The sequence below is a fragment of the Leptodactylus fuscus genome, chromosome 5 (assembly GCF_031893055.1).
Source record: "Leptodactylus fuscus isolate aLepFus1 chromosome 5, aLepFus1.hap2, whole genome shotgun sequence".
Lineage (NCBI taxonomy): Eukaryota > Metazoa > Chordata > Amphibia > Anura > Leptodactylidae > Leptodactylus > Leptodactylus fuscus.
The window spans coordinates 212843252-212869861 of record NC_134269.1 but is presented as its reverse complement, the minus strand read 5'-3'; the positions used below and the strand labels follow the sequence as shown (position 1 = coordinate 212869861).

General features: G+C 46.2%; 3 protein-coding genes across 4 annotated transcripts; 1 reads left to right on the top strand and 2 right to left on the bottom strand.

Moving 5' to 3' along the window:
• Nucleotides 1–2838: 2838 nt before the first annotated feature.
• Nucleotides 2839–9787, top strand: TMEM140 (transmembrane protein 140). 2 transcript variants are annotated; one of them, XM_075275402.1, is made up of 3 exons: nt 2839–2911; nt 6941–6992; nt 8141–9787. In XM_075275402.1, exon 3 carries the CDS (start codon nt 8155–8157, stop codon nt 8752–8754), a length of 600 nt encoding a protein of 199 aa, XP_075131503.1. In that variant the 5' UTR covers nt 2839–2911; nt 6941–6992; nt 8141–8154; the 3' UTR covers nt 8755–9787. The 2 variants fall into 2 exon arrangements, with proteins under 2 accessions (XP_075131503.1, XP_075131504.1); XM_075275403.1 differs by lacking the exon at nt 2839–2911 and adding an exon at nt 4726–4784.
• Nucleotides 9788–16373: 6586 nt separating this feature from the next.
• Nucleotides 16374–18104, bottom strand: LOC142204116 (E3 ubiquitin/ISG15 ligase TRIM25-like). The gene has a single exon (XM_075275377.1). The coding sequence runs from the start codon at nt 18084–18086 to the stop codon at nt 16485–16487; it is 1602 nt and encodes a 533-aa protein (XP_075131478.1). The 5' UTR covers nt 18087–18104; the 3' UTR covers nt 16374–16484.
• A 5375-nt stretch (nt 18105–23479) lies between these two features.
• LOC142204112 (E3 ubiquitin/ISG15 ligase TRIM25-like) lies at nt 23480–25073 on the bottom strand. The gene has a single exon (XM_075275372.1). It carries the CDS (start codon nt 24948–24950, stop codon nt 23664–23666), a length of 1287 nt encoding a protein of 428 aa, XP_075131473.1. The 5' UTR covers nt 24951–25073; the 3' UTR covers nt 23480–23663.
• Nucleotides 25074–26610: the final 1537 nt, after the last annotated feature.

Below are 26610 nucleotides of genomic sequence, written 5' to 3'. Positions count from 1 at the left end.
GTAGAGCTCTGTATACCATACCCCGAACCTAAAGTAGAGCTCTGTATACCATACCCGGAACCTAAAGTAGAGCTCTGTATACCATACCCGGAACCTAAAGTAGAGCTCTGTATACAATACCCCAAACCTAAAGTAGAGCTCTGTATACCAGACCCCGAACCTAAAGTAGAGCTCTGTATACCAGACCCCGAACCTAAAGTAGAGCTCTGTATACCAGACCCAGTACCTAAAGTAGAGCTCTGTATACAATACCCCGAACCTAAAGTAGAGCTCTGTATACCATACCCTGAACCTAAAGTAGAGCTCTGTATACCAGACCCAGTACCTAAAGTAGAGCTCTGTATACCATACCCTGAACCTAAAGTAGAGCTCTATATACCATACCCCGAACCTAAAGTAGAGCTCTGTATACCAGACCCCCAACCTAAAGTAGAGCTCTGTATACCAGACCCCGAACCTAAAGTAGAGCTCTGTATACCAGACCCAGTACCTAAAGTAGAGCTCTGTATACCATACCCTGAACCTAAAGTAGAGCTCTGTATACCAGACCCAGTACCTAAAGTAGAGCTCTGTATACCATACCCGGAACCTAAAGTAGAGCTCTGTATACCATACCCGGAACCTAAAGTAGAGCTCTGTATACAATACCCCAAACCTAAAGTAGAGCTCTGTATACCAGACCCCGAACCTAAAGTAGAGCTCTGTATACCAGACCCCGAACCTAAAGTAGAGCTCTGTATACCAGACCCAGTACCTAAAGTAGAGCTCTGTATACAATACCCCGAACCTAAAGTAGAGCTCTGTATACAATACCCCGAACCTAAAGTAGAGCTCTATATACCATACCCCGAACCTAAAGTAGAGCTCTGTATACCAGACCCCCAACCTAAAGTAGAGCTCTGTATACCAGACCCCGAACCTAAAGTAGAGCTCTGTATACCAGACCCCGAACCTAAAGTAGAGCTCTGTATACCAGACCCAGTACCTAAAGTAGAGCTCTGTATACCATACCCTGAACCTAAAGTAGAGCTCTGTATACCAGACCCAGTACCTAAAGTAGAGCTCTGTATACCATACCCGGAACCTAAAGTAGAGCTCTGTATACCATACCCGGAACCTAAAGTAGAGCTCTGTATACAATACCCCAAACCTAAAGTAGAGCTCTGTATACCAGACCCCGAACCTAAAGTAGAGCTCTGTATACCAGACCCCGAACCTAAAGTAGAGCTCTGTATACCAGACCCAGTACCTAAAGTAGAGCTCTGTATACAATACCCCGAACCTAAAGTAGAGCTCTGTATACCATACCCTGAACCTAAAGTAGAGCTCTGTATACCAGACCCAGTACCTAAAGTAGAGCTCTGTATACCATACCCTGAACCTAAAGTAGAGCTCTGTATACCAGACCCAGTACCTAAAGTAGAGCTCTGTATACCATACCCTGAACCTAAAGTAGAGCTCTGTATACCAGACCCAGAACCTAAAGTAGAGCTCTGTATACCAGACCCCGAACCTAAAGTAGAGCTCTGTATACCAGACCCCGAACCTAAAGTAGAGCTCTGTATACCAGACCCAGTACCTAAAGTAGAGCTCTGTATACAATACCCCGAACCTAAAGTAGAGCTCTGTATACCATACCCTGAACCTAAAGTAGAGCTCTGTATACCAGACCCAGTACCTAAAGTAGAGCTCTGTATACCATACCCTGAACCTAAAGTAGAGCTCTGTATACCAGACCCAGTACCTAAAGTAGAGCTCTGTATACCATACCCTGAACCTAAAGTAGAGCTCTGTATACCAGACCCAGAACCTAAAGTAGAGCTCTGTATACCAGACCCTGTACCTAAAGTAGAGCTCTGTATACCATACCCCGAACCTAAAGTAGAGCTCTGTATACCATACCCCGAACCTAAAGTAGAGCTCTGTATACCATACCCCGAACCTAAAGTAGAGCTCTATATACCATACCCTGAACCTAAAGTAGAGCTCTATATACCATACCCTGAACCTAAAGTAGAGCTCTGTATACCATACCCCGAACCTAAAGTAAAGCTCTGTATACCATACCCTGAACCTAAAGTAGAGCTCTGTATACCATACCCTGAACCTAAAGTAGAGCTCTGTATACCATACCCGGAACCTAAAGTAGAGCTCTGTATACCATACAATAGTTTGGGGGGGTCAGTGCTATATATCGCCTGGTTACACGTCTCTGTATCTCCCTGTCTTGGGTCTTCTACATGGTGACGTTTTTCTTTCCTCTCTCTGGATCTTTCTCCTTCTGCTGACTCTTCATCCTACGACACCCGGAGACCGTCAGCAAGTTGATTATTAACCTTTTAATCCCACCATAAACATTAGACCTTCCATAGGTCAGACCATAAGATGGACTTTGTGCTTTCCCAAAACACGTCTCTCTTCTGGCAACACTGCCACCCCTCTCTGCAGGTCATGTGTGGTATTGTAGCTCACCCTTACCTAAAAAGAGAACCGCTGCAATACCTAACACATCCTGTGGACAGTGGTGGCGCTGTTACAGTTATACATCTAACCTTATTAGTCTGAAGATCAGCCTGCTTACTGACGGTTTCTATTTGCCAAACATCAGGTTTCTATGAAGTAACAAACGAAAAAGGGCAAAAAATGTTCTAAAAATACATCAAGTATTAGTGTGATAGTCAATGACTAATATTTAAAGGGGATCCCCCCCCACACACATATATATATATATACTGTATATAGTGCACTATACCGTATACTTTGCACTCCGCTCTCTGACTCTTCCCTGTTTACTCGGCAGCTCCAGTGACAGCAGATAACGGAGCAGCTGACGGGTCACATGACCTGGAGTGAGGAGCTGCCAGCAGGAGCAGAGCTGTGGTCAGTGCAGCCCCCGGCGCCGGTGCACACGGTGAGTCCTCATCTCTTCTCTAAACTCTCTGTATCCTAATTTACCGTAAAGCGGCGCAGGGAGTCGCTGCTCGCTATTAACCCCTGCCTTGCCTGTATCTGTACCTATAGATGTATATACTGTATACGTGCTATTACGTAGATCTGATTGGCTGCGACTTGTAGTCCTTCACCTGCTGTTGCAGAATCCTAAAAAATTACCTGCTATATCATGGCGCCCGCTAATCCCCCAATCGTGAAGGAGTTAATTCCCGGATTAAAGGACTGATGTTGGATTATACGTGATATAATATACTGTATATAGCGCACTAATAAGCCCCGCCCCCATCATTCCCTGATATTTTTGTTTGTTTTGACCAGTCCCGGGATCAGATCCAGGAGGGAAGGGAGACGTAACCGATCCTTCATCCCTTTTGGATCCATTCCCAGTACTGGAAAGATAAAACATCCGCAACATGGCGGCAATACGGCGTTGCATCACCAAGATAGAAGGCATTAAATCGGTGCTGTGCTGTACTGATACTGTGCGTAACTTCAGCATGTTTCTGCCACTAGGTGGCGGCAGTGTGGTCCATAATTAAAGGGCAAATTCGCACGCTACCCATTGAAATCAATGGGCTCTGTCGTATGCGTGTCTAAATGAGTGGCGCCCTATAGTGCGAAGCGCAGAATGTTACGGATATCGCTCGTTTCTATCAGTCATCTATCCGCACCTGCTGGGGGTTGTAGTTCCACCTTGGCTGGGGGTAGTAGTCCGTAAAAGTTACACAATGTTGTGTACTATACAACGTGGGTGGGTGGTCTGAACTTTGGCTTGTGGACACATTCCGAATGCTAAACACACGTGCACTCTGACCTTTACTGATCCTCCTGGATTGACTCTTATCAAGGGGTTAATATGTGGCTGTGTCAATATTGAAGCAGAGGGGGGTTACGGGGTCAAGCAGGATAAGGAGTATCTATCATGGAGACACTTTGGGTTCTGCTCATGGCTGGTATTGCAATAATCAGAATAAATAGGACTGACCTGCAATACCCGGCACTGCCACTACAAACTATGTGGCGCTGTGCCTGATAAACAATGAAACCGATAAGTGATGGTGCCAGATGTTGGACCCCACTCCTCTATTATAGTCCCAGAGAACTTATTTAGTACCAGAGTGCCCCTTTAAAGGGAGAGTCATCAGCACCAACATATCACCCCAGCCCCCCAGATAGATAGGTGACAGTCACCTGAATCTAAAGGTATTTTCCCCGTGTGAATCGGCGCCTCCGTTGCGGAGATACGGCTGTTTTTGTAGCTATGCAAATTAACTCTGGCGCAATGGCGGCCTCCTTGTTGCGTCAGAGAGCTCATTTGCATATGGAGAAACCAGCGATATCTCAGCAACGGAGGCAGCGATTGGCACAGGGGGAAGACCGTTCGATTTGGGTGACCCTAACCCATCTATCTGCAGGGACGGGTTGATATGATGGCGCTGGAGACATTCCCTTTAAGAAGAGTATATTTAAGGAGTGGTCCCTATGATTTTTGCGCACACCCCTAGTTCTGTCTATTAGTAGGACCTGTGCACATGGTGTCAGGTTAGAGAAATCTTTGTACGTCTTTGATGGGGCGCCCTGTTATGATGTCGCTGTGGTTGAGGTTCTCTCTGAGGGTTGTTATCTACAATGTATACATGATTTGCAGTTTGGCTCCGGGCCAGAGCGAGGGGCCCGGGCTGGGGGAGGGGGGGGAATTGGCAAAACACCAAGTTTCTGTTCCAGGGATAGAAGAGAAAGTAGCAAACCCGGCGACACTACACCGACAACAGGACGCGTATTAATAGACCGGAGTGGTAAACAAGCGGAGGAGGGGGAACACCCGGAATGGGGTGAGGGGCCACACTAATGGGGGGCCACAAGAGACTATAGAGTACAGGGAGTGCGGGGCCACTGAGTAAGTGGGGGCCACACCAGACTGTGTAATGAGGGGCCACAGGAGACTATGGAGTACAGGGAGTGCGGGGCCACTGAGTAAGTGGGGGCCACACCAGACTGTGTAATGAGGGGCCACAGAAGACTATAGAGTACAGGGAGTGCGGGGCCACTGAGTAAGAGTAAGTGGGGGCCACACCAGACTGTGTAATGAGGGGCCACAGGAGACTATGGAGTACAGGGAGTGCGGGGCCACTGAGTAAGTGGGGGCCACACCAGACTGTGTAATGAGGGGCCACAGGAGACTATGGAGTGCGGGGCCACTGAGTTACAGTAAGAGGGGGCCACATGAGACTATAGAGTGAGGGGCTACTAATAGTAAGTGGGGGCCACAGTAGACTATAGAGTTCAGGGAGTGTGGGGCCACTAAGTAAGAGTAAGTGGGGGCCACACCAGACTGTGTAATGAGGGGCCACAGGAGACTATGGAGTGCAGGGAGTGCGGGGCCACTGAGTAAGTGGGGGCCACACCAGACTGTGTAATGAGGGGCCACAGGAGACTATAGAGTACAGGGAGTGCGGGGCCACTGAGTAAGAGTAAGTGGGGGCCACACCAGACTGTGTAATGAGGGGCCACAGGAGACTATAGAGTACAGGGAGTGCGGGGCCACTGAGTAAGAGTAAGTGGGGGCCACACCAGACTGTGTAATGAGGGGCCACAGGAGACTATGGAGTGCGGGGCCACTGAGTTACAGTAAGAGGGGGCCACACCAGACTGTGTAATGAGGGGCCACAGGAGACTATGGAGTACAGGGAGTGCGGGGCCACTGAGTAAGTGGGGGCCACACCAGACTGTGTAATGAGGGGCCACAGGAGACTATAGAGTACAGGGAGTGCGGGGCCACTGAGTAAGAGTAAGTGGGGGCCACACCAGACTGTGTAATGAGGGGCCACAGGAGACTATGGAGTACAGGGAGTGCGGGGCCACTGAGTAAGTGGGGGCCACACCAGACTGTGTAATGAGGGGCCACAGGAGACTATAGAGTAGAGAGTGTGGGGCCACTAAGTAAGAGTAAGTGGGGGCCACACCAGACTGTGTAATGCAGTGAATGAGGGGCCACAGGAGACTATGGAGTACAGGGAGTGCGGGGCCACTGAGTAAGTGGGGGCCACACCAGACTGTGTAATGAGGGGCCACAGGAGACTATAGAGTACAGGGAGTGCGGTGCCACTGAGTAAGAGTAAGTGGGGGCCACACCAGACTGTGTAATGAGGGGCCACAGGAGACTATGGAGTACAGGGAGTGCGGGGCCACTGAGTAAGTGGGGGCCACACCAGACTGTGTAATGAGGGGCCACAGGAGACTATAGAGTAGAGAGTGTGGGGCCACTAAGTAAGAGTAAGTGGGGGCCACACCAGACTGTGTAATGCAGTGAATGAGGGGCCACAGGAGACTATGGAGTACAGGGAGTGCGGGGCCACTGAGTAAGTGGGGGCCACACCAGACTGTGTAATGAGGGGCCACAGGAGACTATAGAGTACAGGGAGTGCGGTGCCACTGAGTAAGAGTAAGTGGGGGCCACACCAGACTGTGTAATGAGGGGCCACAGGAGACTATGGAGTACAGGGAGTGCGGGGCCACTGAGTAAGTGGGGGCCACACCAGACTGTGTAATGAGGGGCCACAGGAGACTATAGAGTAGAGAGTGCGGGGCCACTAAGTAAGAGTAAGTGGGGGCCACACCAGACTGTGTAATGCAGTGAATGAGGGGCCACAGGAGACTATGGAGTGCGGGGCCACTGAATAACTGGGGGCCACACCAGACTGTGTAATGAGGGGCCACAGGAGACTATGCAGTACAGGGAGTGCGGGACTACTGAGTTACAGTAAGAGAGGGGCCACAGGAGACTATAGAGTGAGGGGCTACTAATAGTAAGTGGGGGCCACAGGAGACTATAATGCAGTGAGTGTGGGGCCACTGTGTAATATTTAGTGGGGGCCACATGAGACTGTATAACGCAGTGGGTGCGGGGCCACAGGACGCCCATTGGCTTTCAGTGTCTTTCCGTCTTGTCCAGGGATTAAAGTTAACATTAACCCTTTCTCTCCTGCAGGTCTCTTCTCCTATGACATAGACGACACCTCGGCGAGGGCTCGAACATTCAGGTAAGCAGTCCCATGTAAATCCCATGTAAATCCCGTGTCCATCCCATGTGGCGCTGCCAGTCACTAGAGGTTTGGCTTTCCCGGAATCTCCAGTCACAACAACCTACAATGACCTTACAGGAAACCGAAAGCGAGATCAGCGGCGGCGCAGCGGCGGTGGGTGTAGCAGAGCCGAGATGATCTGACTTTAACTCCTTAATGCCCAGCCCTGTATAAGTCGACACTTGACATTTTTTCCCTTTGTGTCTCGAGGTTTCGGCGGCCGTCACTTTGCTATTTTTCCATTGACGTTCCTGTCTGAGGTCTCGTTTTTTGCGGGAGAATTTTTTTTGTTTGTTTTTTTTTTTTGTTTGTCGAGGTTTCGGGTGCAAATAATTGCTTAAGCCATAAATGCAAGAACAATTTTTTAAATTTTTTTTCTTATATTGTTCATATTTCACATAAAATGTTACATTTTTGCACTGCGGTGAACAAAGGGTTAAGCAGCTGCCTCCGCTGACTGCCTGCCACCAAGAGGGCGGCCATTAAGGAGTTAACCCCCAGGACAAATTCAGCTCCGCTTCACGTAGCAGAGGTAACTTTGTCATTTCATGCTTTGGTTTGTAGAACTACAACTCCCAGCATGCTCCAGTCACTTCTAAGGCAGTTCAAATGCAGATGTTTGCTGCCCCCTGCAGGTTGAAAGTAAAACCACAGAATTTTTGTGCAGACCAACTCAGCTCTGCTACATCTCTACAGTAACATGTTTCGGAGGGGGTCATGTGACTGACAGGTGTGCGGGTCTAGTATAGGGGGAGATTTTTGGCTTCCGGGTAAACGTGACGGCACATATTGTGACCGGTAGACCCTCTAGTACTGTTGAGCCAATTTGGGGCCCCCCTGTACCCGTCATTATATTTTATACTCCAGTCACTTCTAGAGCTGCGTACAGGTTTGTCTTGGGTATGGCAGACTGTGTCATGTCTCCCCGCTGCCCTCTGGTGGTTACTGCTGGAAATGTAAATCCATTTTTTTGGGCCTAAGGCCCAACCGTAGCTGCACCAGCCTGTACCATGTGCGGTGGGGTTGGAGGTAGATTTGGGGGCATCTTGTTTGTCGTAGAAAATTGACCCCCAAAATTTATACTTTTTGTTGTGTTCCCTTCTCAGTGCTGGAGGACAAGATGGCTGAGAGTCAGAAGAAGTGTTGTCTAAGTCTCCGGGGCCTGAGCGGCACCATCAGCTTGGTCCAGGTCCTTGTCTGCTCTCTCCTCACTTACGCCTTGATCTACGGACATGGTAACGTTCTCGTCGATGGCTGCAAGAAGATCGGCTTCTACAACTACTGCTTCCGCAACGCCACTAGTCTCGAGGACTGTTATTGTTTCACCGAGTTTAGGGGCCTGAACTCCAGATATTTCCCCCATGGACTTCTCGTCTCCCTCATCTTGACCTACTCGTCACTGGTCACCGTGCCCATGGGCCTCCTCATCTTGTTGTTGGCTCAGGGCGACAAGGACATCACTTTGTGGAAGTTTGACCTAGGCCTGAACGTCTTCAGCCTCATCGTACTGTTCTTGGGGATAATCACTCACCTCTTCCTTATCTGGGACCAGTTTGACATTACTCACCTCACTCCGGCTTTCTTGGCTTTGGTGTGGGCCCTTGGTGGGTTGTCTCTCCAGTATTGTCTCATGAGTCATTACATAAGACTCACCAGTGTGTGGTCAACGGCCAAGACTGAAGGCCACCCTGCCGAGGACCTCTCCATCTTGGTGGCCTGAAGCTGATCTGCACTGTAGTAGAACTTGGCAGGTCTCTCCACCTGGCGACCACATGACTGTCTTTCTGGTGACCACCTGGTCCTACATGTGTTGGTCACAGGACCTCTAGATCTTCATGGGTCTTCAGGATAATATGTGAGACTAGGGGTGGGAGATGCCAGACCTTAGAAGATTGCGAGCTGTGTGCCGTCTACGTCTACCTCTCTATTGTATGCACTTTATATCTCTTCTCGTAATGGAATCTCGGACTAACCCAAATCTGATCCCCACCCGATACGTTCCAGAGGTCCGCCTTAGGTTGAATGTCTCCTCAAATGTGCCCCTGTGTAGGGCCCAAATACTTTATATAGAGCCCCCTATTGGCCAAACTTTGGGTCCCAATTTTTGTGACATGAACAAAAAATTTCAGACGTTAAAACAGTCGGGGCCAGGAGACTCGCCAGCTCGTCCCGGAAACTTGGAGGCCACCACTTTTTTGGTGGAGCCTTCCCAGAGTTGGCAAGTAAGGTTTAGGGGCAAAATCGGGCTTGGGCGGGGGCGGGACTTACAAAGTTGATAAGTTTGACTGCGCCTACTTACCCCTGCTATACAGCACCCACATAACCGTGCCAAAGTGACCAACTAGCAGTGCCATGATGGAACATACCTTCTTATAGCTCCTCCCAATGGACGTCAGAGGTGGTGGGAGGGGCTAATCCATTATATACTATAGTCTCCGAGCCATTGGATAAGGCAGTCACATGACTTTACCATGTGACCACTGGCCCTGATGTCACTGCATAGTTTTATAGCGTATGTGATACCTTCAGACTCTGGACGACCCCTTTAAGCATTTTGCCAAATTTTTGTAAAAATTTTCCGGTTTTGATAAGAACATTTTATTTTCTCGTGTGTTTATGGTTTGTTGTGTTTTTGGAAAGTATTATGTGAAAAAAAACATTTTGCACTCAAATTCTTCCAATTTCCGTTCCTGATTGATTTATAAATCTGTTGGATCTCATATTCTATTTGCAATAAATGATCTTGTTGATTCTTTTTTTGTTTGACGCTAACTAGAAATTTAAAGGGATCCTATCATTCAGAAGGAAGTTTTTGTCCCTAACACGTAGGAATAGCCTTAAGAAAGGCTATTGGTCTCCTACTTATAGGTGTCTTCTCTGCGCCGCCGTTCCGTAGAAATACCGTTTTTTGCCGGTATGCAATTGAGTTCTCTCGCAGCACTGGGGGTGGTCCCCAGCGCTCAAACAGCACTGGGGAGTCCCCAATGCTGCCAGAGAACTCTCCAGTGCTGCCTCCATCTTCAGGAACGTCGTCTTCTTCCGGCGTAGGCGGTGAAACTTGTAGGCCTCGGGCTGAGCTGACTGTGCCTGCCTGCGGCCACAAGAAAAATGGCCACTTACACAGTAAGTAAGGGGCCATTTTCTTGTGGCCTGTGGGCATACGCAGTTGGTTCTGCCCGAGGCCTACAAGTTTAACCGCTGGGGTCCATTCCTATCACCAGTGGATAATCAGAGGATGCTAAGTGTAAATAGTCAGAGAGTCTACATTGAACCTTGTTGCAGATTGCACTGAAATAGCGTTCTGTCCGCTCCTATGTCGGCACGGCGCAGCGGAGAAGGTGGCTTTCAATAGCTCTAAGCACGCCCACTAATCGCCGATCCTACCCATCATGGCGCTAGATCGCGCTCATCCTCTTTCCCAACCCGAGAATCAGGCTTTGCGCATGCGCGCTGTGGCCACCAATAGAATATACGGAGTGGGACCAACCTGCACTACAGCGCCACCTCATGGCCGGAGTAAATAAAAGGACCAGATCAGACGCCAACAACGAACTCGTGTAAGTTACACAGAGAAGACTAAGCAGGTAAGTACAGTAATCCCGGCAGTCTCATGGTGTCTGGGCAAGCCGCGATGCCATATGGGCCGGCAGTCCGTCCTCGGGGCAGATCTTGGCGCGGCGGCGGCAGAGACTTCATCTCTCTTCTATCCCATTACAGAGAAATCCTTCCATTGCTGATTATAAGAACAAGGACACCATGTTGTACATGACACTGCGGCCTGCGGAACGTTCCGGGCTTCTCCTATATCCCCGGTTATACTATACAGTGATAATGGAGGTGTTAACCCTTGTCTGCCCAGTGTACCCGGATACTAATCGCCACGGACCTACAATAATGGATTTCTTACTGGGATTTCTTCAGTCATGGAAACTTCATAAAACTCAGCATAGAGATTGTCGCCCCGCTGAGGTTATATAATGTTACAGCCTCACGTTCCTCTGGCGCCGACCTTGTGGTAATAAAATAATTCACATCCAGGGACATTTGTATAAAAAAGAAGAATCTGCCTCCAGCGCCTGTACAGACTGATGTGTCTCCATGGTAACAGACTACAAACAGTCCTTCATGTAGTCTCATCCTGCTCTTATTCTGGGTCTCATCTGTGGCCTACATTTTACTAATATTTGGGGCCTAAACCTGCAGTAGGGAGTAGATGGATCCCAATATGGCCGCCGGGTCAGACTACACAGGATCTGCTTGTAGTCTGTTACCATGGTGACGTGTAGGTCTGTAGGGACTTTATAGTCTCCATCTAGGCCATGGATGAGTCCTGTGCGGGGCTGGTGGTCAGCGACTAGAGTCCTAGGGGTCCTACCATGGAACGGGTGTAATAATACTGTATGTGTGTAGTGTTACAGAGGCTATGGCCGAACACTGACAGCGATATAGCGGGTGTTATTATAAGTACTGTATGACTGTACTATATTGTATGGTGTATTATATACAAAATATTTGTATAGATTTGTAGAGCGGGCGATTTCGGACGTGGGGATACCTATTATGGATGTGTGTCACAGTATTTAACTACTTTTATATGTGTTCTAGGGAAAGGGGGGTGATTTGAATTTTTAATCCTTTTTAATTTTTATTTTATTTTTTTTTCCTTTTTTTTTTTTTTTTTTTTTTTTTGCATTTATTAGACCGCCTAGGGGTATTGACATGGGTGGGGGGTGTCGCGGATTGTCAGAGCGGTGGGGGTCGGCAAACATGGCTGCTCCGGAGCGTTAAAGAGAGCCTCCTGGAGTATCGTTAAGGTGAGGGGCAAAGTAGTAAAGTCTATGTATATGTGATTGTGTGGGGTTAGGGGCGAGGCTGTAGAGGGTAATATGAATTTTGTGGCTTGCTATAGTCCAAAGTGTGTGAGATTGCAGAGATGGTGGTGTGAGTTTGGGGTTTGTGGGGGTCCTGGGAAAAACGTATGTGCGCTATTGTGACGAAAAGTAGCCTATTGCGCAATGGGGTGTATTAACTATGTTTGTGGAAAATTTCAGCCAAATCGGTCGAGCGGGTTTTGCATGATTGAGGAACAAACATCCGAACATGCAAACCCACAAATTTATAATATTAATAGGATTTATTAAGCTTACTTGTATAGCGCCATCATATTCCGCAGCGCTTTACAGACATTGTCCCATATAGGGATCACAATTTAAATTCCCTATCAGTATGTCTTTGATGTGTGGGAGGAAACCGGAGTACCCGGAGGAAACCCACGCAAACATGGGGAGAACATACAAACTCCTTGCAGATGTTGTCCTGGGCGGGATTTGAACCTAGGACTCCAGTGCTGCAAGGCTGCCGTGCTAACCACTGAGCCACCGTGCTGCCCTTATATGGTGTTATATGGTGTTATATGATTTTACAATTTTGACATTTTGTAGCAATATTATAGGACTGTACTACTGTGACATTGAATGGGAGTATTATAGGACTGTATTATATTGATATTGTATGGTGGTATAGGGCTGTATTATATAGACATTGTATGGGGGTATTATAGGACTGTATTATATAGACATTGTATGGGGGTATTATAGGGCTGTATTATATAGACATTGTATGGGGGTATTATAGGACTGTATTATATAGACATTGTATGGGGGTATTATAGGACTGTATTATATAGACATTGTATGGGGGTATTATAGGACTGTATTATATAGACATTGTATGGGGGTATTATAGGGCTGTATTATATAGACATTGTATGGGGGTATTATAGGACTGTATTATATAGACATTGTATGGGGGTATTATAGGACTGTATTATATAGACATTGTATGGGGGTATTATAGGGCTGTATTATATAGACATTGTATGGGGGTATTATAGGACTGTACTATTGTGACATTGTATGGGGGTATTATAGGACTGTACTATTGTGACATTGTATGGGGGTATTATAGGACTGTATTATATAAGCACTGTTTCTATTAGCAGGCCTTTTTCCACCTGGCTTGGGTCATTGTGATGCGTACACTGTGACATCACAAGCAAGTAGCCCTGGCGACAGTGACATCACTACTTAGAATCCTTTGACCTGTGAGATTCCTTCTCTTATTAGATCTGTCGTCGCTCTCGTCAAAAGAAGTCGTGTGTCCTGCACCTCTACAATACAATATACTCAGCGTACTGAAGGTATATATCACTAATCCAAGATGGAGAGATAGATAGATAGAGATAGAGAGAGAGAGAGAGAGAGAGAGAGAGAGAGAGAGAGATAGATAGATAGATAGATAGATAGATAGATAGATAGATAGATAGATAGATAGATAGGAGATAGATAGATAGATAGATAGATAGATAGATAGATAGATAGATAGATAGATAGGAGATAGATAGATAGATAGATAGATAGATAGATAGATAGATAGGAGATAGATAGATAGATAGATAGATAGATAGATAGATAGATAGATAGATAGGAGATAGATAGATAGATAGGAGATAGATAGATAGATAGATAGATAGATAGATAGATAGATAGATAGATAGGAGATAGATAGATAGGAGATAGATAGATAGATAGATAGATAGATAGATAGATAGGAGATAGATAGATAGATAGGAGATAGATAGATAGATAGATAGATAGATAGATAGATAGATAGATAGATAGGAGATAGATAGATAGATAGGAGATAGATAGATAGGAGATAGATAGATAGATAGACAGACAGACAGACAGACAGACAGACAGACAGACAGATAGATAGATAGATAGATAGATAGATAGACAGACAGACAGACAGACAGACAGACAGACAGACAGATAGATAGATAGATAGATAGATAGGAGATAGATAGATAGAAGATAGATAGATAGATAGATAGATAGATAGATAGGAGATAGATAGATAGAAGATAGATAGATAGATAGATAGACAGACATGTCTGCACACAGTAGCACATGCTGTAGGATTAGATATGTACGTCTGTGCACAGTACCACACGCTGGAGGATTAGATACACAAGTCAGCACACAGTATCACACACCAGAGGATTAGATATGGGGCTCTGCACAGAGTACCACATATTAGAATTTTACTCCAGGTTTCTATAGCAACCCAGCCATTTTTCTTCACTGCTCTATGTCAGCTTTATAGGGGCAGGGCACTGTGGAAGACACTGTTACACAAGGTCACATACACACAGCTTTACTCCAGGTCTCCATAACAACCGATCGCAGGTTTTTCACTGATATCCGAAATGAGATGCTTATGGACATACACAGAAACGATATACAAAATACAGCCGTGCCAAACTGGACAATTCTTATGGGGCCACTACACAAACAGAAAATGAAATCTACCCGTGCAAAGCCGCGTCCTCAGGCTAATAGCAGTATATATAAGATATCCAATATGTGCGCAGTGTGTGAAGTAAATACATGAGGGGACCCTGTGGCTGTATATATCCTGAGGTAATACTGCAGTATATACAGTATACAAATTCCATAAGTATAAAGAGAAAGGTCCGCACTCCTTGTGTTCTTCTTTTAAGATATAACTTTTAATGCAACAATGAAAAGATAGCCAAAAACGTACAAAATAGTGGTCAAAAACCGCACATAGCTGACATATTTACAAGTGTGTCCGTGAGTTTCTATCATTTTTATAATTATTAAGTAACATCAGCATTCGCTTTCCGTTCATCAAAGAGGAAGACCTATGTTTAACCCTTTACTCTCTAGAATTAAACCCCAAACCTATCAAATCCGTGAATGTCCAGGATAAACTGGAAAATTCCTTTTTAACCCCTTCCCGACATGCGCCGTAATACGGCCTGCAAAAGAAAGGATGCTTTTTTGCAATGCATTAGCATTGTAATGCATTGCATTAGTGATCAGACCCCCTGGGGTTCAACACCCATAGGGGGTCTAATAAATGCAAAAAAAAATTTAAAAAAAGTTAAAAAATATAAAAAGAATTAAAAGTTCAAATCCCCCCCCTTTCCCTAGAACACATATAAAAGTAGTTAAAAACTGTGAAACATATATATGTTAGGTATCCCCACGTCCAAAATCGCCCGCTCTACAAATCTATAAAAATATTTTTCCTGTTCGGTAAACGCCGTAGCGGGAAAAATAGTCGAAAGTGCCAAACCGCCGTTTTTTCACTGTTTTGATTCTGATAAAAATTTGAATAAAAAGTGATCAAAGCAATAACATTTCCCGAAAATGGTAGAACTAAAAAGTACACCCGGCCCCGCAAAAAAAGACGCCCTATGCATCCCCGTACACTTACGTATAAAAAAGTTACGGCCGTCGGAATATGGCGACTTTGAGAAAAAAAATTTTTTAACACAGTTTTGGAATTTATTTTAGGGGTCAAAATGTAAATAAAACCATATAAATTTGGTATCCCTGGAACCGTACCGAAACACAGAATATAGGGGACATGTCATTTTGGCTGCACAGTGAACGCCGTAAAACCAAAGCCCGTAAGAAAGTCGCAGAAATGCATTTTTTCTTCAAATCCACCCCATTCTGAATTTTTTTCCTGCTTCCCAGTACATTATATAGAATAATTAATGGCGGTATCATGAAGAAAAATTTGTCCCGCAAAAATTAAGACCTCATATGGCTCTGGGAGCGGAGAAATAAAAAAGTTATGGGGTTTAGAAGGAGGGGAGTCAAAAACGAAAATCAAAAAATGCCATCGGCGGGAAGGGGTTAAATAGACTTCCACTGTCCAATATGAGTCACGTGGTCTTAATTCACCGATCACAATTTAGTGGGCGTATACTTTAGATTTTCTCAATGGACTCTACATAGACTAGTTTGGTCACGTGATCCTAATCCACCAATCAGTGAGGGTCACGTGATTCCGTCTCACCAATCATAACACTGCATGGGTTCTACTAGGTGTTTTTTCCTTTATGAATGAAAAGAGAAGGTCACGTGTTAAACGACGAATTATTACATTTTCTAACTTCAATTTACACTGGATTTGACATCTCGGACATTCCATTTACTCATATTGACGTCGCAAGGTAAGCGCGCCATTTCATTATAGTTGACTTCACAGTATACATACATAATTCACCCCATGTTCTACTTTGGAAAACAATTGTATCATAGTTTTTAGAAATAGACGCAACAACATCAGATAAACGTGCCGTATCCTTTTAGTTCCGTTTGTGATGTAGAAATATAATTAACCCTATGTTTCACCCAGGCAAACAAATATGTCATAGTTTGTACAAACAAACGCACTACATCGGAGCGCAGATGAGGACGCAGATGAGTTGAAACCGGGACTGCGGGAAATGACCACGAATCCGGGAATGACCCGCGGAATCTGGGACTGTTGGGAGGTATGCATTGGCTAAATAATTCACCAATCAGATTCTGGTTCCTTTCACAGTCTCTGGATGGATTTCTTAGGTTATGATGGTTTCTTCCAGTGACTGCCTCCCCCTAATATCTTTATGGAACATTCCCATACACATACTGCAGCATGAAGGGGCTCGGTGAAGGTGGCAGTGAAGGTGTGTAAGTGTCTGATGGGGTCACACAGCTCATAGAAGGACAACTGCCCGGCCTCATAATCCAGACAGATCCTGAATCTATTACTGGAGATCTGCTGAGGTAACGGGATGTCTTTACTGTCATGTATCACTGAATACTTATTATTATAATTATATAAATTCCAGGACTTGTTATTTCCTCCAATGTATGACTGCTGCCCCCTCCTGGCTATACTGGGATAACACATCCCCACCATCCAAACACCTGACCTACTGCCCTCCACATCCCAGTAATGTCGTCCTGAGATAAATCCCCTCCTGCTTATCACCTGATTATACTGGAATCTCTCGGCTGTTTCTGGACGATTCTGCTTCTCTTGTGTCCCGGTTGCAGTTTTCAGGTCGTCTGATATATGGAGATTATTAACAGCCGTGTTTACATCCAGTAATATGTCTGCAGGGACCGCCACATAGATCCCGCTCCTTATACCTGATATTATATCACATAATGTGTGTAATGTGTCTGAGATCACAGCCACATCCCGATCATCTACATCATGGCGCTGTCTATCATGTCCCCCTGTGTCCTCATCACCTCCCTCCTCCTCAGGATCACACAAGTCACCTGTGTCTGGTTCCTGTAAGACAGTCAGTGGATCAGTCATGTTACACAGCTCCTCAATGTGCCGCATCTTCATGGACAGCTCGGCCTTCTTTATTTCCAGCTTCTGGATCACATCAGACAGTGACAGTGACCGCTGCTCCTCCTGCCTGGAGATCTCACTCAGGACCTTCTTCTCCAGGTCGTCCAGTCGTCTCCTGAGGTCTATAAACAGGGCAGTGACTCTCTCGGCTTCTCCAGATGCTTTCTCTTGAGCTTTTCTCCTGCTCTCCTCCAGACTCTGGACTCTTTCCTCAGTCTTCTCTCTCTTTGTGATCAGTTTCTGGAGAACATTTCTCAGTTTCTCCTTCTTCTTCTCAGAGGCCTCATCCAGCATCTCCACCCGGTGTCCTCGATGTTCTCCGGCCAAACTACAGGACACACAGATACAAGCAGCGTCCTCAGTACAGTAATATTCCAGGACCTTTTTATGGACAGAACATTTCCTCTTCTCCAGGTTGGTGCTGGGATCACATAAGACGTGTTCTGGTGACTTGCTGTGGACTCTCAGATGTTTATCACACAGAGAAGCTTCACAGTGTAGACAGGACTTCACAGCAGGTACAGGAGAGTGAATACAGTAAGTGCAGCAGATCCCGGTTTGTGTCTGTGTTGGTTGAGTAGACAATAAATTCTCCATTATATTACGTAGAGCTATGTCCCTCATCAGTACAGGGCGCACCTGAAACTCTTCTCTACATTCAGGACAGGAATAAACTCCAGACTGGTCCTGTGTATCCAGAACACGATCAATACAGAGCCGGCAGAAGTTGTGTCCACATCTCAGCATTACAGGATCGGTATAAGTGCTCAGACAGATGGAGCAGTCCAGCTCAGCTCTCAGGGCAGAGGACGCCATGGCTGACAGAAGAAGGAAGAGAGAAACGAAACTACAATTCTCTGACACTCAGGAACCAAAGGGCGAGTTTTGCACTTTTGTCTCCAGGAAAGGGGCAGGACAGCACAAGATCAGTCATTATTAACCTGTTAATGGACACTATTAATAGTCATGTTTGATCAGCTGTAAATTTAGGGCTTACGGTCAGAAAATGGCAAATTATTGGTCACGCTCAGTGATTCCTACTATACACTGATATTCTATGACAGGGTTTGTTTTGGCAGACATAAGTCCACCCCCAGCCATTGTGAATGGTCGCTCACAGTAAATTTTTTAGTGAATTGGCCATTTCTGATGACTATTTTTCTCATGTGCATGGCCGACGTAATAGTCAGAATTATTTAGTTGTATAAATAAGAATAAACAAAATAAATCATAAGTAGCATTACCTCCTTAAAGGGGTTGTCCAGGCATATAAATGTGATCAAGGAGGCCGGGGAAGGTGTGAATTTTTTTTTTAATAAAACCCCATACACATCTGGTCCCAGAGCTCTGCTGTCCCCCGCCAATGTCCAGTTCAGCGACACTTGGAGGTTTGTTGAGATGGAAGTCCTCGCGGCACGTGACCACTGAAGCCAATCAGAGACCTCACCAGTCACAGGAGAGGACCTGAGATGTCACTGGTAACGTATATGTCACCATTCGCATGTAGCGAGGACTTCAACTGGAACAAGACTCTGGGCTCCGCTGGACCAGAAAGCAGCAGAGTACACCGGAGCATTGGGGACAGGTGACTGTGGGGTTTTATATGTTTCACCTTCCCCGGCCTCCTGCCCTAGTTCTGTCCGGGATGTTCAGGATAAATTGATATTTCTAATCTAATCCTCCCCCTGCCTAATTAATGTACCAAAATCTATATTTACAGAGATCGCCGAGACAGGCACGTTTTCTGATTCTCCAGTGACGTTACAGGGAACTTGTAGTTCCCCTTCCAGAAGTGGAATGTCAGCTAACTCACTCAATCCCCCCCCCCCCACCCCATCCCATCATACTTACCTGTCTTCCGGTCTGGACCTTCTGGCCACGGGACGTCACTTCTTCTGGGTCAGAATGCTGGCATGCGCAGTAGAGGGAGCGGCAGGCATATGATACACATTCATACTGAAGTAGTGACGTTCCGTGCTCAGGCGGTCTAGACTGGAAGACAGGTAAATATAATGGAGTGCGGGGTTGAGTTAGTTAGGAAGGGCTAGTAGTGGGTAGGCTAGCTAGGGAAACAGGGAGGGGGTGGGAGTGCGAAAGGGAGGGGCAGGGAGTGAGAGAGGGAGGTGGTGTGAGTCAGCTCTGAGTACAGCCCAAGGCATCATTGTAGTTGTAGGAAAACACAGAACAGGAAGATGCCCATGTAAACAAATGCAGAAGATGCCAGGAGTACCCAGAAATCACTCAAAGCACTGCAGGTAGATATGGTACAGTCCTCTAGCTACTCATGTGATACTGTGCTGAGGCATCATGGGATTCACAGCCGAGCACACAAACCAAGATGGTGTTTGATCAGGAACCTAAAGAAAAGAACTGGGATGTCTCACATAAGTCACCTGTGATGTCACGTGTCCTTTCCATTGGCTGCTGATCGGCCTCAGCAGTCACGTGCGGCAAGGACTTCTGCCAGAAAAGCCCCCGCCGCTGGACCGGACAGCCGCGGGAGACAATTGGGACAGGTGAGTACGGGTTTTCTTTTTCTTATTTTGCACCTTCCCCGACTTTCTTGCAGAAAACTGTAATTCCTGGCTAACCCAGAAAAAATGTGGAGAGAAAAGTCCTGCAAGCAACACTTTTCTCTGCACATTTTTTGTGTGGAAACCAAACGGACCCCATTATAGTCTATGGGGCCAGTGGGTTTCCTAAACATCACATTATAAAATAGTATGTATAATGGTAGACATGTATGGAAGCAAACACAGATAGAGAGATAGACAGACAGACAGACAGACAGACAGACAGACAGACAGACAGATAGATAGATAGATAGATAGATAGATAGATAGGAGATAGATAAATAGATAGCTGATATATAGATAGACATTGATATGCTGTATATACCTACACATATAGCCATTTATTCACACACATACATTCATATACAACATAGACACACACACCCCTATCTACACACATACAGGACTCACACAGTATATAAAACACATAATGTAAAAAAATATACACATTTATACATATTTTACCCAAGAATATATACTTACCTTTGGGTGAATTGCTGGGTGCCCAGGACATGGGGGAAACTCATCTGCAGCTCTGTCTGGCAGTGAAGAAAGCAGCGACGTCTCCTCTCACACTCCGATGCTAGGATGAGGGGGGGCGGCACAGGAAGCTGCTGGGGGGTGGGGGATTTTACAAACAGTGATCATCAGCCCCTGCATCTGCTAGTGATTTATCTGCTACTGAGCTTGTCTTGAGTATCACAGCCCCAGAACTGGCCACATGCTGCAGTGTGATCCGGACACTTGCTTTCCTTGTATGGGACTGCCTTCTTTTCCCATCCAAGGAAAGCAAGTGTCCGGATCACACTGCAGCATGTGGCCAGTTCTGGTGCTGTGATACTCAGGGCGATATTTGCATCTATCTGGTACCGGAGCCTCAGAAAGAGGAGAATACAGTGGATCCATCTGTGAGTGCAGAGACAGGTCAGTAGAGCCGCAGAGGTCTAAACCAGCCCAGGAGAGGGCTGCCCGGCTGCTCGGTTTGTTTTCAGAGCAGCCCTCTCCTGCGCTAGGTTAGAAAAAAATAAAAAATCTAATTGGCCCAGCTGCTGCCCCCTCCAAAATGCCGCCTGAGGCCGTCGCCTCACCTCGCCTCATTAAAGGTGTGGCCCTGCTTGTGTGTATATATATATATATATATATATATATATATATATCACACTTTATGTTTTATTAATACTACTACAGAATTCAGAACCATTGCTGGAGTTCCCCTTTAAGTAGAGCAGTGACTTCCTGTATACAGAGGGATTTATCTTTGGTTATTCTGGTTTTATCAGTGAATGATGTCAGATTGTGTAATAAAAACAGGAGGGGTCCTTCCATATTCAATTATACTGTGATGACTCCTTCCCGATACGCTCCTGCTCACCTGGGGGTCAGTCAGGTCTCCTACAACAGAGGTTGCAGCAGGAGCACTCCGGGGCCTCTTCCGGCCTTCTGGGTGATGTGATGTGTTCCAGGGTCATCACTGAGGTCAGGGAAGGTGAGTATATCTATCAGTATTTTAGATAAGCGTCACACACAACTGTGAGCACAGTAAGGGCCATATGGCATGTTATGTAAAATAGCGCCACATCTGTCCACAGGTTATGTGCAGTATTGCAGGTCCTTGACGTCAATGGAGCTGAGCTGCAATACCAGATACAACCTTTGTATAAGGGTGGTGCTGTTTCTGGAAAAAAGCAGCATGTGTTCCTAATCTTGAACAACCCCTTTAAAGAGGTTGTGTAGGATTAAAAAACATGGCTACTTTCTTCTTCAGGAAGTGATATTAGTCACATGGTCATGCTGTTGCTCAGTCCCATTCATTTAATAGGACCGAGCTGTAGCATTGTCATGTGACCAATGGACATGAGGGCACTTCCTGAGAAGGAGCAGCCATGTTTTCTACTCCTACACAACCCCTTTAAGTTCTAATATAACCAATCCTTATTTCCCCCAGCAGGAAACATCAGGACAATGGTCATATCGGCCAACTCTCCCACAATGTCCACTCTTTGGGAAGACCTCCTAGACTGACCAAAGAGTGGACAAATCTAATGCCATCCTGTGGGGTACCACGGGAACTAACTGGGAGCAGTCTAAGCAAGGCAGCAATGGGCATGGGCCCTATTTTGGCCAGGGGCCCATAGGCACCACCCAAATGGTTAGTACATACCCGCTGACAAGTCAATGGGGCAAAGCCACAAAACCCTGCATTGCTGCTACTTTAGATCAGTCAAAAGTGGCCGCAGTGTTTGGCCGTCCCCATTTAAAGGGGTTTTCTGGACCTCAGGTGTTTTTTATGGCCACAGATAGGTCACTAGTATCCGATCAGCGGAGGTCTGACAACCGGACTCTACTCCGATCAGCTGATTTAGCTGCCTCCAGGTGCTGGAGCTACTTCAACCCCGTCCCATGTGATAACTTCTGATGGAGTCCGGTTGTCAGAGACCTCCTCCATCTATCAGACATTGATCTATCCTGTTCATAGGACATGTAGACAGCATGACCGGTGCTGAGAGTTGGGCGACCACCGGTTTCATTGACGGCCAATCATATCAATATATCATTGAGCAGAGTTCTTGACCATGGTGAGGAATCGAAACACAAAATATATTACAAACTTGTCAAATTTTTCATTATACAGCGATTATGGTTTATTAAATTAATTTACCCTGGTCATAGATCTATAAACCAGTTCACACCATCATGTCTCAGTATTAATACAAAATCTACAACACATTTTAAGATCGAATCTAGAAAAATCAAGATTATGGAAAATATTATTCACGTCAATGATGAATAGAACATTCCAGACTATTCCAATACTCTGTTTTATGTCCATGGAGGGTCCGCAGGGGCGGAGCATGACACAGGAAGTCTCTGTTTCATGCTCTGCCCCCTCGGGCCTTGCACTAGGTCTGTTTCCCATAGTCACCAATCATGGCTCAGCTTTCATTCTTCCTGAATGATTTAAAAAAATGAAAGCTGAGCGCTGATTGGTTGCTATGGGTTACAAGGACAGATCTGAGAGCTGAGGCCTAGTCTATAAATTTTGGCCTGTGTATTGCTTTGACTTCGGCTGACTGCAGTCCTGTGTAGCGGGTCACGTTGTTTGCTTTTAGGGCTGAGCACCTATCGCACTCCTTTATGGCAAACCTGCCAACCTGGTCACGTCAGGGAGATTTGGAGAAGTCATGTAACGTTATAGAGCATTCCACACACTTAAGGTAGTGTCCAGGGGCATAACTAGGACAGACGGGGGCCCCATAGCAAGCTTATGACTGGGGTCTTCCCCACTCCACACATGAGATGATGCTCCCTTTACTGGCCCCCACATGGTATTATGCCCCCTTTATTCATCCCCCCACATGGTATATTGTCCCTTTTATGGCCCCCATACAGTATACTATCCCCATTACAGGCCCCCTATACAGTAAGAAACCCTATTGCAGATTCCCATACAGTATGGCCCCATGATTAAGTCCCCCATATGGTAAGAGCCCCTTGTTACAGACCTCCACACAATATAGTACCCCCCCCCCCCCCTTCCAAACAACAGATCGGGCTACAGATACTCTCCATTTCTACAGCTCGGGTGGCCCTGTAGACAACGTTCTGATGTTGGCAGTCTCAGAATATTATCTGGGGCAGTACCTGAGGATGAAGAGGACTGCAGGAATGAGGAGAGGTGAGAACGGTAAATAAGATCCAAGGCGAAATGTGTCATCTCCTCCCAGACATTCCAGAAGAGTTGGCACTTCTCCTATATACAGTACAGAAGAATTCTAATGACTCGTCATCACCTGGCACCATGTTCATCTGTTTGCCGACGTTACTTTTTCAGCCAGTTCTCCCATGTTGGCAGCGTTACGTCCGGCATATGACTAAACAAAGTTTTGTTCTCTGACCTGGGTGAAGAAAAGGGGCTTTCAATAACCAAAAATGGCTCCCGAGCTACAGGTTCTGCCGGAACAGGACGAGCCCTCTGTGGATCTCTGTGGAATAGCCGATGGATTGGCAAAAAGCTGAAGAGCGAGGCATTGTCTCGTTCCTCGGGTGCCATCTTGCTCGAATCATCAGGTTTCTTCTCCACATAGAACATTTTTTTCACCCCGGACATGATGTCCTCTAAACCTTTGTGTAAAGTGTCTGAGATTCCACCTTCATCCAGACCAGAAACATTATAATCCACCAAAACACCTTCTGTCTTATCTTCCCAAAGGTCCCTGTTCCTCAGTTGTTCTAAGAAAGTCAAGGAATCTTGTACATCGCATGTCATTTGCAAATGGCGGATTGTCTCCGTCAACTCCTCCGTCTCCGCCTCCAGGTTCTTGATCTGGTCCGAAACTGATAGTAACATCAGTTCCTCCTGCCTGGAGATGTCACTCAGGACCTTCTTCTCCAGGTCATCTAGTTGTCTCTTCATGTCTATAAACAGGGCAGTGACTTTCTCTGTTAAATAAGCTGCTTTCCCTTGGGCTTCTTTTTTGTGGTCTTGAAGTGTCTGGACTTTTTTGTCAGCCTCCTTCCTTTTTGTGGTCAATTCCTGTAGAACATTCCTTAGGGTCGCTTTCTTCTTCTTAGAGGCGTCATCCAGAAGCTCCACGTGGTGGCTTCTGTGTCCAAACAGATAGCAGGAGGAACAGATAGGGGTAGCATCTTCAAAGCAGTAATACTCCAAGAGCTCCTCATGGGCGGAGCATTTCCTCTTCTCCAGGTTCGTGGTTGGATCAGTTAGGACGTGTTCTGGACCCTTGTGGTGGAGTCTCAGATGATCATCACACAAAAAAGCTTCACAGAGTAGACAGGACTTCACAGCAGGTACAGGAGAGTCCACACAGTAAGTGCAGAAGGTCCCGGTTTCCGTAAGCGTTGGCTGAGTAAACAGAAATTTCTCCATTACTTTGCGCAGAGCTAAGTTCCTCGTCAGTACAGGCCGCTCCGGAAACTCTTCTCTACATTCAGGACAGGAATAAACTCCAGACTGGTCCTGTGTATCCAGAACACGATCAATACAGACCCGGCAGAAGTTGTGGCCACATCTCAGGGTCACAGGGTCCCTAAAAATGTCCAAGCAGATGGAGCAGTCCAGCTCGTCTCTCAGAACAGCAGATGCCATGGCTGCAACTGTGAAGGAAAACACGGTCCCTGCCAGGTGGCACACCTCAGACCACGCCTAGTCTACGAGTCGTCTCCAAATAAATAAACATTGACCTTTGTTCTGCTCTCGCAGCTTTTTATAGTAATGGAAAACCTGTTTGTCAACCTGCAAGATTCTCCTGTAGATATTCTGCACAGAACACGGGTATTTATTCTCATTTCCTACATCTTAGCTGGTAGACAAGTGAGGGGGCAGGGCTACACTAAGGGGAGGAGCTCTTATTGCAGACAGTAGGGGGAGAGGATCCTGCTGCAGGCAGTGGCCTTACAACCTGAGACTAGCTTGTGAGGAGGAGCAGGGGGGTGACGATTGATGTCTCGGGACACGTACAGAAATTTTTAACATTTTCCATCATTTTAATTGCAATATAAAATATAACAGGATAAGATCAAAGATTCAGTGGAGGGCGGATAGTAACAGGTGCTGAGAACTAGCATTGGTGGAGGGGTGAAAGGTCCATAAATGTCCCAGAGGAGTATACCACTTTAAGGTAGGACGCTATATACTACAGACAGCGCCGCACCTCTAATGAGGCGAGGTAGGTGAGGCGCCCACCTCGGACGGCGCTCCGGAGGGGGCGGCAGCCCGGGCGGTTTATTCTTTTTACTGGGGCGGGGCCTCTTTTGATCGTCAAGGCAGCAGAGAGGCTAGGGTCACCACTGACTACAGATAAGGCTATTTTTTTAACTCCGCTCACACTGTGTCACATGAGTTTCTGTGCCCCCGGTGGAAAATTGTCATGGTACAGTCCATGGAATTCCAATATAGAGGCTGCTGAATCCGGTGATGGGTAACACAAAGATATCCAAAGACTCAAGTAGAGAAAGCGTGTGGACAAAATATTTTATTTATGATATAACATACCGCCATATGTATTAGCGCTCGTCCACTTCAATACTATTGACATGGATGTTAGTTGGCAGGATATACTCGGTATTTGGATGGTGTCTGAGGACGTATCAGTCCATCTTTGGTCTTATCCACATGACACTGAAAACACCCACGTGATGACCCTTTTAATGACCCGCTCACGGATTTTTTAAAAGCCTATTGAACGACAAGGCTGCTGCATGGCTGGGGCACGGATGTCATCCATATACCGCCGGTGCACCGGCCATGCTTCCGTGGCCACTTTCATTCAATGAATAGGAGCCGCAGAAGCCGCAAAACCGGACAGCAATAGGATCTGTCCTGAGTTCTGCAGCCCAGAAATAATAATAATAATACATGGTCGTGTGCGTGGGCCAACAAGAGTCAAGGGGTCAATTTGCTGTCCAGGAGGGGGCCACGCGGTGGCTCAGTGGTTAGCACTGCAGCCTTGCAGTGCTGGAGTTCTGGTGTTCAAATCCCACCAAGGGAAAAAAACATCTGCAAGGAGTTTGTATGTTCTCCCCATGTTTGCGTGGATTTCCATCCCATATTCCAAAGAATGGAAAGTCTGACCATGGTCATGTGATTTACGGTCCATGGTCATGTGTACAGCTGATTACCAGGCAGATGTCTGAATATTGTGCTGCACCTGTGTACTCATCACATGACCACAGACCGTAAATCACATGACCATGGTCAGAGTTTTATCCTCTAGAAGTAACAGAATGAATGACAGCGAGCAGAGATC